Consider the following 13,597-nt stretch of genomic DNA (forward strand, 5'->3'; position numbering starts at 1 on the left):
CACTTATAAATAAACCCAAATTAAACAATTCAGAAAAAGATAGCTTTGTAATTCAACAATCATTTTTTAAAACCTTAAGTGAGCTTATAGTTGTAAAAAGATAAATATCTAACTGTTAACAATAAATAAAACAATGTAATCTGATCCTTGTTTTTTTTTAAGAATTCTAACTTATGAGTGACTTTAACAATCTTAAAAAATAAACTTTCAGTAACCTTTAGTTAGGACCTCCCTATTTAAACAAGAAAATCAAATGTACAGGCCTAGGAGTGCTATTTCCCCTTTGAAAAAGTGAGAAAAGTGAGTTGAAATACAGAAAAAAGTGAATAAAAAGTGAGTGCAATAGTGACAAAACAAAGTGAAAACACAGAAGGAAAACTCAGCAAAATAGCGGTAAAAATTGTTATTTTCTTTTTATTCTGTTACGGTTAAACACATTTTAAAAATTTCTGTATATACTGTAATATAGTAGCCACTCGTTATATCGCGTTTTTTTGGTCCCCCAAATTTTAAAAGCATTTGAGTCAATTAATTTTAAATTACCAATTGCCACTGAATTTCTATTTGCAACGAAATACGAGAAAGAGCTAAATATGCAGAACAGGTGGATAGATCGATTGTCGTTTGTTTCCTTTTGATATAAAAGTTGTTTATTTATTAGTTTTAAGTACAGTCTCCTCATTTACAAGTTTCTGTGAATTCGAATTTCATACCTTTATGTGAATTAACGGTATTGCGTCAATTCACATAAAGGTGTGAAATTTCGAATTCACGCATAACGTGTAAGGAAAAGATCTCTTTAATTCTGAACGAAAACTTTAAAATTTTTATACAGTAGTAACTTTATTTTACTTTTTAGAGAATTTTACTCTAATTTTATAAGTTTTGATGTTCTATTATATATTCAATGTTTATTTTTTTAAATTTTCAATTACAGCATTTATAATTTTTATTGAAAAATATAAACTACACGAATTTCTAATAAGCGACTTATATAGTACTGTATAATAAAATCGCAATCGATGTTTTGTTTTTATATCGACAGTATTTGTCTTTCAATGTCATTGTTAAAGAAACAATAATGCTAAATGGGCGTTCATGGTTTCGATGTTTACGTAAACGTCAATTAATTCGAGATGACCTGCAAATAAAATTCAGGATTGAAAAACTAAGCTTATTTTATATCAGAAACACTTGCTGATGAAAGAATAGCGATTCCATAGCATGTATAATCTGTTCAGTAAAAGCCCAGAATTTTTATTACTCGGTTATATCGCGTTTTTTTTTTTTTTTTTTCTGTCTCCCCATAACCAGTGGCTTCTGTATTTCAAGTAAACCATGAATACTTGAAAAGTCTTTGGCTTCTGTAAATAATCAGTCATGAAAGATGATGTTCTTTTATTAAGATTATTCTGCACGTTATCAGCTTCCTTCTTTTTCGCTTCCTCTTGCTTTTGAACACTTAACACTAATAAGCATCACACGTGCTGCTTGTACTTCATTCATGTTCTTGCTGTTAATAGCCTTCTCCAGTTTTTTTGTTTGCTGCTTCTAACAAAACTTGGACGGTCGCATGTATTTCATTTTCTTCTACATCTTTCTGGTTTAAACTCGGTTGCAGTTCCATAATCTTCATGTTACGAACAGTTTTCTTTTGTTGTTCTTCAAAACATTTTTGTGCTCTTTTTTTCCGTTTCTCTTATTCTTTTAACTTCTTTTCATTTTTCAATCGTTCTTGATAATTTCTATGCACCGAGGAAGCTAACTTCAGTCGTCCTTTGTAATAGGTACAAGGTGTGGGCTTTGGTCATACATGTTCAGTCCCTCCTTAACAATCAAAAGTGAATTAAGCATTCTTTCCAACACTGATGCTCTATCAGGAGAAAGTGCCCGGCATAAAATTGATCCTCTCTTCATGGGAACGGGAGTTTCGATGCTGATTTCACTAATTTGGCTATTCTCGAATATTTATCATTATCAGAAACTGTTTATTTTTTAATGCTTCGAGATGTGTAAATATTGATTTCAAAATAAAATAATAAATCTTTCTCACAAGCAATTACGTGTTGTACTTTTTACAACACTTCGAATATTTTAATTTATTGATATTTGGTATATTTTATATGTAAATATGAATTTACATTTTCGTTTACTTTTTTAGTCTCTCAATGAATGCATAAGAGAAGATTAAAAAATGGATATTTCACAAGCAAAGTAAATCACACATTTTATGAAAATAACACTTACTATATGGAATAATTTAATTATATGGTCAATTTAAACATACATTTATGGGAAGATGTAGACGTGATTTAACGTTAACAATATGCTATGAAATCATTAAAGTAATTTTATTAAACTCAAGTTTATGAAATTATTTAAAGATAAATCAAGTAAAAAAATATTTTTGTAAACGACAACTCCATAACCCGATTGTTAATTAAAACCAAATAATCTGCCAAATTATTGGGCTATAACCAGGATGACTAAACGGTCAGAAACGAAATCTTTTTTAGTGGTAGGAGGTTACGCTACTATCTCGTGTTAATTTTAATAATTATATATTTTGAACTTAGAAGCGGCAGCAGTGTTGTCAGCTTGAGAGATTAATCCCTCTGCGTAATGTGTTTTCCCCTGCAAAAGGACTTTAGTGATTTTCTTAGAAAACAGCCAAAACCGCAGGGATGCTTAGAATACTTATTTTTAAACTCTGTAGAAGGAAATGCAATTCGGATAAGGTAGATTTTGGCGAATAATGAAAATATGGCACGAGTACATAACTTTACTCAACACTGGCTTCTGAATTTGTAACGAGAGGGATTTTTTAAGTGCATAAAAGGTTTTTTTAAATACGTTAAATAAATTTTTGTTTCCTATAACCTAACGACACTGAGCGAGCAGTTGCAATTTTGAGTCTGCTCGGGGCCGCGTATTTTCTTCTAAAAAATTCTATTCCGATAGTCCGATAATTCGGCAATTCGTTTGGCTTTAAAATTATTTTTGGTTTGTCCCACATCTTAATTAAGCACGTGAAAATGACCAAAAAAGTGAGAAAAGTGAGCGACTCCGAGGCCTGAAATATACTATGTAAATAACAATTCAAAACAAAAACCTTTGTTATCCACCAGTAATGTTTGTAATTTTGTTATCTGACAGTAAATTTTTTATAAGAACAAAGACTTTTATTTATCTGGCATGTTTGACTTAATTATTAAAATTTCAGCAGTGTTAACGATAAATTTTAATGACATCTTCGACAGAGGTGCCTTAAACCAATACACGAAGAAACTTTAAATCAGTAATGTTCACTCGTTATATATAAAATGTATTTCTCGGAAACTATGTTTATGTTATTGTACTTTAAAAATTTGAAATGTTGTTATTAATAAAACTCGTCAAAAATATTTAACTGTATTCGGATGCTCCGTCGAGCATTGTATCTTCAGAAAGATAATCTGATAATGGGTTTGCCGTGTAGAAGCTTAAGCTTATCAAATCCTATTTTTGAGCACGACAGATCTTTTTCTACGCATTTATTATGGTATGATTCTATAATGTAAGTCAGAAAATTCTTAATTCAGACAAGTATTTAAAATTTCTGTGTTTTGTAAATAAACATCGGTAAATAATCCATTCCTCGATTTCAATGAATTAACTTACATACCTAACAATTTTTATAGACTGTCCGGTTTGTCTATACTAGTATCTACCAAATAGTATATGATTTGTTTATAGCAATCAAATTAGACAATAACATAATACACACAAATTTTTGTATTTTTTCAGGACAGTTTTGTTTAAACAACAATGTATATTTGCTAATAATTAAAGGAGGGTACAGCTGAAAAAAGTTGCACTCTTTTGCTAGATTTCTTGCTACCTATATGCATTCGGGTTGCTGCCGATAACGGATCGAGGGAGGGAAGAAAGCGAGTCGTCGGAAATGGTTGGCGGGAGCACTGCAAACACGAGGTCGAGATGCCGACGTTCCCTACGGAGCCGCCGTATTGGGTCCAAGGTTGCAGTATAGCTTTCGTGCCCTTGGCATAAAATCTATACAGTGCAAAGGAACTAAGGAACATACAGTTTACTGCACGTTCCTTCGAGTTCGAGCCACGGAATTCCTTTTATAACTTCAAATAGAGCATCTTTTCATTTAGAGATTACTCTGACGTATAATTAAAGATTAACTAAATGGGTTTCAAAATAAAAGCTATGTCAATGGTTCGTACAATACAGTACAAGGATAAATTCATTTAGCTTCGAAATGCTAAATTAGAGAAGAAATTTGGAGATACTCGTTAAAATAAGAATATATTCACACGCATTTCTGCATTACACAAATTGCAAATAGGAACTCAAGAGTAAACATTTTTATAAATTAAAATTAGATCAAGAGAAAAGAAAATGTATAAAGATGGTTCCTACACGAGGGAAGTTATGCATATAAACTAAATTTAATTATTTTTATAAAAATTTATTAAATTCTCTATAAATATACTTGTTTAACAGTAGACAATATCAACAAATAGAATGGAAAGATCAACTTTATTTATTGTTTAATTTTCCTGCTAAAACATATCTGTAATTGCAGTCACATAATCAAGATCCAAATGAAGTAAGCATATAGGCTAAATTAAAGAATATGCATAGATTGGTTTTTGTTTTTAGTGGTACAACTTATCAAGCCGACGGGGAAATGATCATCCGGCAGTATAACATACACTTGTACCAACTGCCGATAATTTACTATCAATATAAACAGCTTACTAAACCCGACACAATGCAATAACACACCCACGACTGCCGTACGTCGTCGAGCTTTAATATACTCTTCGACAAAACCACCCGCACGTGGAAATTGCACTATTAATGAACAAAATCAATTTTGGATTTGATAGATTTCAGCCTTTGACAACAGAAACCTCAAGCTCAATAAAATCCACTCACATTAATAGCGTTAAAAAGTTAGACAATTAAATTAAATTCAAATTGCAGCCAAAAAAGTAATTTTTGGCTGCACTATTCCCACAGTCGTCTGTGTGTCTTTCCTTAATCTCGAGAACAAAGTTACATATATGAAATACAGGATCAGATACGAAACCTTAGGGGAAGAGGCTCCGATTAACTAGAAACGAACTTCCAGTTTGCACCGGAAGACACGTTATTTCGATTCAAAAATTTCCTCCGAGCAGTGTTAGATGACCGGCATGACTTTACTGTTAAAGGAAAAGTATGATGTACAGGTGCAAGCCACTACTACTGATTTGAGGTGGAGAGCGTATATTTTAAATTAAATTAAAAATTGCAGCACGGCATGGTGACGATGTCACAATAAATAATGGCTCGTTTCTTACCTCTTGTAGCAGCGTACGATCCAAGAGCAAAAAGTGTACAATAGCAATAACACCCATTAGGGCATTTCTTAAAAACACTTTGCATTAATTGCATCCCGATCATTAAATTAGGAACAACACAATTGGGGATGACTACGGATGGAAAAAATGGAAATAGGTGTTGAAGTAGGAGGTCTTAAAGCTGCGTACGAAGAAGAGGATCGCTCGGTAGTACCTCCGGATGGAAGCGTGTCGATTAAGTTTCAATAGTTAATGGAGATTCTGAAGTAACTCGAATTAATGTTTCCATAAAATTGCTATTTGTGATATTATTACGGTTAAAAATATTAAGGTGGTCGGTACTGCACGACTCCCCTAATTCTAAATGTATTCTTGGCAACTTTTTGTGTAAGCGCAAGTAATAAACACAAAAGTAATTTATGATTTTTAATATCATGGACATAGAATAATTTTGAAACCGTACAAAACTATAAACACGTACTGTACATCAGTAATGGAATCCTAAACGAATAATTTAAATTTGAATTTAATAAGTAATCGTCGTCATCCATTGTGCGAAACTTTGATTTATTAGCAATATTTAAACAGAATTTCTATTTCTTTATGGATTTTTTTCCACCTTGACGATAAAAAATGCCTTTCAGCCGCTGCTCCGCATTCTCTGGAATATTTTCTACGTTTTGAGATGCAATTGCGTAAGAAGATTTAAAAGTTTGTTTGGTTGCCAAATTGGTCTCCCCAAACACGTCGTCATCCCGTTGCAAATAAGTGATTTCTTGCATTTCGTTGAATCCACTCACGGTGCAAACTTTTCCCGTTGTTTCGTCGCTGCAGACAAATGCTTTAGATAATTTCAACGTTTCTCTCACTCTTTCTTCTTCCTTAAAGTTGCACGTCTCGTCGAATGCGTGTTTTAATTGCGAAATATCAGTTTCTTCTTCTTCTTTATTTTCTGCAACCATTGCACGCAATTCGGCGATGAATTCGAACACGCTCTTGATTTTCTTCTCCCAAACAGATCTGTTCTCTTCTTCTTGGTAACTTTGATCGTTTATTTCCTTCAAAGTTTCGTTTTTGTCTTTCTCTATCTCCGCTTCCGTCAACCTCTTTAATTTGCCCAACTGTTTCCCGACTTTGACCACATCTTGCTTGTCCGCATCTAGTAACTTCAAGAGTCTCTTCAGCTCCGAAAAATTTGCATTATTTTCACTTTCCAATTTGACTTTTATTTCTAAATTTCCTTTAACGTTGCCGAAATTTCGGAAGATTTGCTTCAAATCGTCTTCCAATTCCGAAATAAGATGGGCAAAACTCTTCGATTTCGATTGCAAGACGTTTAGAACGGCATCGAGTTTTTCTTTGTGTTTCGTCATGGCTTCCAGACTACATTTGATGCTCTTCGCTAAACCGTGCTGATCGGAAAGTAAAGAATATAATTCGTTAACGTGTTTGAATTTCTCTTCTAATAAGAATTTTGCTTTTTCGATTAACGAGTTAAGCTTATCGATGGTTTTTAACGACGAACCCAATTTCCTCAGAAGGTGCTTGTGAGCATTTTGAGCATCTTCCATAAAAGTATCGACTAATTTCTCCAATGCGTTATTCTCGCCGATCATCGTGTCTGCTTGGTGTGAAAAACTATTTTTCTAAATCGAAATATTTACGAAATTCTTTATCGATGGCTTCTTTTACCATTTGAACTTTGTTTATCGAGTTGGCGTGATCGATATTTAAATCTTTAAGTTTGATCCGTATCGAATCGATCGACGATTTGTATTCTCGCACTTGTTGTTTCGTCGGATAGTGATTCAGTTCGTCCTTTAAATGCTCGGAAATCGATAGTAACTTCTTTATATTCGTTTTTAAATATTTTCTTTCCGCCATTAATTTTCTTAAGTGTTTTAGGTGCATTTCGCACTCGTTCGTATATTTTACTACATTTTGCTTTTTTACTTTAAGCCATTCCCGAATCATCGTCAATTGCTTCTGGGAGAATTGGGTTATTTTAAGAGCTTCTACAAATTCGAGAAGCTTGTTGCTGTCTACTTTTAATTCTTCCTCTGGTTTAAAATACATCTGGAACCCTATCATATCGCTTTCGCTGATGTTACCATCGTCGATCAGAGAATCTAATCCTCCAGAAACGCTTTCGATCGTCGTTACGAATTTACTATCTTTTAATAATTTAACCGTGCCGTAATCGTCCTCCGCATCGTATACCTGATCCCAATCGAATTTTACAGATTTATAATTCTGTTTTGGAGGCAAATCCTTCGCTAAACTGCTTCTAAAACTGTCGTCTTCGTTCTCTACGGACGAAAACGATGATCGATGGAGATCAACGCGTGAAGATTTCGGTATTTCGTTATCGATTTCTTCATTCTGTGGGCGCCTTGCATCGAATTCGAAGAAGTAATCGGGAGATTCGTATTTCGGCAACGTCGAAGAAATCGTCACATCTATTTCTGATCGATCATTTAAATTGGCATTTGATAACGATAACGAATATTGTTTAAATACGTCGCTTGTACTTTTGGGAAGCGCCGACTCTCGAGGAATGGTTGGATCGAAACTTTCGACTTCGATCTTTTGATCCGTTTCGTCCGTGTTAATTCCAAATGTGTACCTTTTTTTCGGCAATCGAGGTTCACTTATTGAATCTAAAGGAAATTCGACAGCGGATTTATTTCTAAGAGGTATCTCGGGAGAAGAAGCGAATGTATTTTGAAAAGGAAGCGACTTATTTCGTATCGAATTTCCTCGAAAATTTTGCTCGTCCGATTTTTGAATATCATTCATCGACGGCGAAGCATTTTCTAATAAATTACGAATTCGTCCGTCGTCTGTCAGTTCTTTAGCCGATAAATTTTGCAGATCCTTTTTAGACGGATCGGCATTATTTTTCACTAACAAAACCACAAATTCAAAGTCGTTGTTTTTGCTTGCCAACATTAAAGATGTCCTCCTCTTTGAATCGACGGCATCTACGTCCGCACCCTTGGAAATTAATTTTTCTGCCACTCTTATCTGTTTCTTTTCGGTTAACAAATGGAGAGCCGTTTTACCGTCCTGGCCGGCTAAATTAATATCTCGAGTATAATCGAGAATAATATCTGCTAATCCGTATTGTCCGATTTTTACCGATAGAAGCAACGCATTATCGCGATTGTTATCTCGCAGATCGGCATCGGTACCCGCTTCCAGTAACGTCTTAGTTATATTTCGATAACCTCTTTCGATAGCGACCATTAATGCGGTCCTGCCGATGGCATCTCGAGCATTTATATTAATGCCACTATTTAACAATTGGTAGATCGCATCTTCCTTTCCTTCGGAGGCTGCTCTGTGTAGAGGAGTCGAGATTTGTCCACCGTTATCTTGGCTGTTAAATTTACGTGAATAGAAATCGTTCCGATTTTCGTCCATGTCTGTTTCCAAATCAAATCTATATTTATATTATTATTATCTCGTGTTCTTTGTTTTCTCCTTCGAAATTAGCTGAATTACGATTCCGAAATCTTTAACGCGCCCACGAGTTTTACTGTAACCAGATAATCAGTAGACAATCTTATGGAGGAGTGATTTAATATCGTCGAATTTCCGCTTCTTCTATTTTTTTTCGGGTAGCAATTGTTAGATCACAATAAGTGAACAAAGAATAGTCGATTATTTATTGTGATATCGTCACAATTTTTAATTTATTCGACTGAAAAGTATAACGTATAGGGGCGAGCCACCACCAATTAGTGGTGTCTCGCCCCTATACGTTATACTTTTCCTTTAACAATAGACTTACGCCGGTCATCTAACTAACGTTAACCTTGAGGGAGAAAATTTTTGAATCGAAATAACGTCACTTCCGTTATGTATCGAATGTTCGTATACGGCTAATAGGTAGCTGGTTTAACGCAACACCCGCAATAAAAACAGAGGGAAACTTTCCCAAGCCGGATTGCATTAAAAATTGCAATGCACTGTACTGTACGTCAAACGGTTACGGGCAATTGTGCAACTTCGATAGAGATATACCGTGTTCGGGCTAATTCGGAAAATGACAAACACGCGTATGTATTAATTCAACTTAAACATTTGTACTGTACTTTTTTCACTTTGTTCTATTAGACCGTTTCATCTGTACCGGAATTAGTGGCATTTAAACCAATTCATTTTACTGTTTTAGCATCGGGGGTATCGCGATGGCCGAGGCATCCCTGATGGTTCTTTTTTCTTTTCTTTAATTGTATTGATGGTTTACGGCAACGCAACAAGAGGGATGCTTCTCGAGAGGACTTTTTAGAGGATATGGCGAGCCTGGCGCGTGGAAAAAGGCCCTCTTAGTGTGGGGAGAAAAGAGCTTACCGCAATAAACATAAGTCACAAACAAAATGTTAAAATATAAAATCAAACTTCTAAATTATTACACTTATAATCTATCCTCAAAAACAAAACATACCTTTTAAAGAGAAAAAAATCTTGGTACATTCGGCTTCGGACAGATCTCCCGTCGAAACTGTCAAGTGGCAGCGCATAGATACAAGTCAGGTGTTAGCTCCGTCTAATCGGGAAATAAAAGTTTACGTCATTCACGTATAAAACGAAACAATTTATAACAAGGAATTCCCATTACCTGGAATGTTTTCAAGTAACTTTTTAGTCAAAACCAAATGTCCTCTCTGTCGCAAATCTAATAATAATATACACTCGGCCAATAAATAATCGTCGTCTAAGGGGTGGAGAGATAGAAGGGGTCGTGTGTCGTATCTCGAGTTGGTCTACAATTTTTTCGAATTGCAGCCCAAAAAGGTATAATCGCACAAAAAAAAATAATTCGGCTACATCGTTACATCAACGTAGATGTTGAATGCTCTTTCACAATCGATGTCGTATGTTTTTTGAATTTTTCGTCCTCCGTTTATTAAAAAGAAAAAAAAATCCCTAAATTCGGATGACTTGCGATTCGTATTTATATTTTACCGATATATATACCAAAAATTTTTGTATATCACCAGTTGTCGCGTACCCTATCTACAGTGCCAAATAAGGTAAATCCAAACCGTAGTGGGCTTGCAAAAATGGCCCTCTTAGTGCCCATGGGGAAGAATCTAAAAAAGCACGAAAATTTTGCCATCTTTACCAGCAACTCTTGGCAATCCGACCATAAATGCGCCATGCAGGCTTTTAACCAAACCTCTATATACCATTACAAATCTCTGCAAAAGCGCTCAACGGTACTCAACTGGTTCTGCGATTCCTCTAACCCAATTATTAATCAATTTTGGTCGTCCATTATATTATTAAACTTACATTATTTTTGTTACATAAAAAAATGTCACCATCCCAGTTCAGTTTACACAGGTTTCACTGTATTTTCACATTTGTATGTATTTATGAATTATGCTAATTTTTGAGGTAAAGGACTACTATAAAAAACTGCTAAAAGAAGCATTAAAATTTTAAAAAATTTTTAATGTTGCATTAACTATTTTTTATTAATCCACTTTTTGTTTATTGATGAAGACTAAACAGGAACAACAAGATAGATATAGTAATAAAATATATTAATGAATTAAAAAAGCATAATTAATTCTCATTCAAATGTGCTTTTGTAAGAAAGTATATTAACAATTATAAATGTATTCTTCAAAATCCTAAAACTTTTTTTGTTTATTCACTGTCTTTATAGGTTTCCATTGTTTCCTGCTACACAGTGAATAGATGGTAGTCAACAACAGATCAAAATCTTAATATAACTTTCATTATTCTAATGATAGAAATATTTATAGAAGACTGTCTTCAAAATAAACACCTTTACAGCTTTTCCAATGTTCTTATCACTTATCAAAATGGTCTTATATCATTCTGCATTAGTTTCTTTGGTACGATTGTCGCGGCACTTTAACGCACCGACCCACCGGTGGCCGAGTGGCTAAAACCACCGAATATTGGTAGTTATTTGTGGGTTTGCACCTCGCCAATAGGCCGGTCACATTGAGTTTTCCAAGTTTTCTTCACATATTTAAAATCTGGATAGGCCTGTTTCCAATAGATAGTTCTTTTAAAAGGCACCCAATTATCATGTCACCTAAGTGTTGTGTTGTCTTATTCCAACAATCCAATCTCTTTCATCTCTTCTGCTGATTTGAAATCTGTAAAGTTTACATTTGGTGATGACATGAAAATCTGCAGGAGTGAGATCAGGTGAGTAAGGAGGCTTTGGAAGCACAGATATCTGTTGTTTTGCCAAATACGGTGCCTTTTCATCTTACTGCATCACAGAGGTGATCAAAAATGTCAATGTAGGACTTTTTGTAAACATGTCTACTGTCAGAAACAACCTCATACCTATTGCCTTTATTTTGACAATCCTTCAAACCTGTCAAAAAAAACTTTTTTCTGACTTGATGGAGGCAGATGTTCAAATCAAGGTTTATTTGTTCTGCAGACATGAAAGAAACACCAGGTTTCATCAACAGTAATCGCTCCGAGTCTTTATCAGTTGTGTTGAGCAGTTTGCTATTGATCAGTGCATACTCTTCACATTGCTTATCTGTTAACTTCCTAGGAACAAACAATGCGAGAACAGATGAGATGCATTTTAAAGTCGTAAGAACTTCCAAAATGTCAGCCAGAGCATCTATTGATTGTTTTCAGTCTCCCTTGATCTCTTCACAAACTTGGAAATCATTTTTTTCATTTCTTGCTAAAGCTAACCTACCTGGATGGAGATTATTCTCTGTTGATTCACAGCCTTGTTTAAAGTGCTTGTCTCGTTTGTATACTTTTTGTACAGTATGTTTCACGGTATCGTCGTCATATGCTTCTTTAAGTAAATTACCATATATCTCGGCAGATAAGACGAGGTATAAATTTTCGTCAAAGTTTTATAGTTTTAGCATATATCTGTCCTATAAGACGACCTCGGATTTTGGGGGCCATTTTTTAAGATTCGACTATCGTCTTATCTTCCAAGATATACGGTAAATATTTAAGTAACATTTTTTCCAAGTCTGATGCAAAATTTCATGTTGATTTACTGCTTTTGATATATCATTTCACAGCTCTGATGGAACATACTTACATACTTGCACATTTTGTGTTCTCATCCAAATGCAATCATCAACTGTACACTGAACAAGTACAGATATGACTTAGAAAATGTTCAAATGCATGCACGTGAACAATTATGGCTATTAGTATTATGTTACTTATGTACTTCAGAAAAATCTTTGAAGAATGCAGGAAAAACTTTTAATAAATTTAACTAAAATAGAGAACAAAGTTATGTATGTATGAAATATAAATATGTGATTAGTGTAATGTTTGTTATTTTTCTTTTTGTAAAGATTTACTTTTTGGTGTTATAACTCAGAATTGCATTTCAAATGTCAAAGATATCTTTTCAGGAGTTACATTAAATGTAATATAATTTTGCTTTTAATGCATTAAAATGTCAGAAAACTCAGGGAAAAAAAAACCTGGAAAAATCAGGGAATTTAAGAGTTGAATAAAAAAAATAATATTTTTTGGCAATTTATTTTTTCCATTAGAAATATAGATGCCAGTATCCATTATACTTTAATTCAATTAAGACTTCTGCTCAATCAATAACAAACAAAGATCTTTGTCAACTTCAGACCACCATTCTATCAGAATTCATTCCATTGTAGATAAGCATCATCATGAAATTTAATCCGGTGTAGACTCACTCCCATCAGTGACACACACAATCTACAGATCAGTGAGCTGAGCTGTCACTGATAATGCACTATCATCACTATGTATATAATAAATTTGTTATAAATAACCCAATGAGTTGAAAATTAATTATATAATCTGTAGATAAACAATAATAATCAAATAAGAATAAGAGTTATTGTTACATATATCATAAATGCAATTGCGGTCTTTATTTTAGACGAGTCTTCGTTAGATTACACGAGATGTCCCCTAAGTCGTACGCCGCCGTAGACAATATTTGTTTCCTCCTTTTCGACATTTTTCTTACGTTGCCGTCGCTCTCGCTGCCTCACCCATCGAGCTGGCCCATTCCTTAGGCAATGGATGGTCGATAAGGATTTTGAATGGCCACCGTGTAGTCTCAACCCCACAATGCTGGATTTTTAACTTTTGAGTCACTTGAAGGACCTCATTTATGAATAGATCATGTCATTTACTCATCTGAAGGATAGAATCACACAGACATGTGACCCCTGATAACATGCAATGTGTGTGTCATGATT

The 13,597-nt window shown here is 34.2% G+C and overlaps 2 protein-coding genes across 2 annotated transcripts; both read right to left on the reverse strand.

The window, feature by feature from the left end:
• Positions 1 to 5,950: 5,950 nt before the first annotated feature.
• On the reverse strand, positions 5,951 to 6,973 carry LOC136971616 (golgin subfamily A member 6-like protein 22). Its single transcript, XM_067266093.1, has one exon. It carries the CDS (start codon positions 6,971 to 6,973, stop codon positions 5,951 to 5,953), a length of 1,023 nt encoding a protein of 340 aa, XP_067122194.1.
• Positions 6,974 to 6,995: 22 nt separating this feature from the next.
• Positions 6,996 to 8,964, reverse strand: LOC136971617 (ankycorbin-like). Its single transcript, XM_067266095.1, has one exon. The coding sequence runs from the start codon at positions 8,781 to 8,783 to the stop codon at positions 6,996 to 6,998; it is 1,788 nt and encodes a 595-aa protein (XP_067122196.1). The 5' UTR covers positions 8,784 to 8,964.
• Positions 8,965 to 13,597: the final 4,633 nt, after the last annotated feature.

This window comes from Centruroides vittatus, unplaced genomic scaffold, assembly GCF_030686945.1.
Source record: "Centruroides vittatus isolate TY-2023 unplaced genomic scaffold, ASM3068694v2 contig_2634, whole genome shotgun sequence".
Classification (NCBI taxonomy): Eukaryota; Metazoa; Arthropoda; class Arachnida; order Scorpiones; family Buthidae; genus Centruroides; species Centruroides vittatus.

Coding starts and splice junctions, on each gene's coding strand:
- LOC136971616 (XM_067266093.1), bottom strand. CDS start 6,973: ATGATCGGCGAGAATAACGCATTGGAGAAATTAGTCGATACTTTTATG.
- LOC136971617 (XM_067266095.1), bottom strand. CDS start 8,783: ATGGACGAAAATCGGAACGATTTCTATTCACGTAAATTTAACAGCCAA.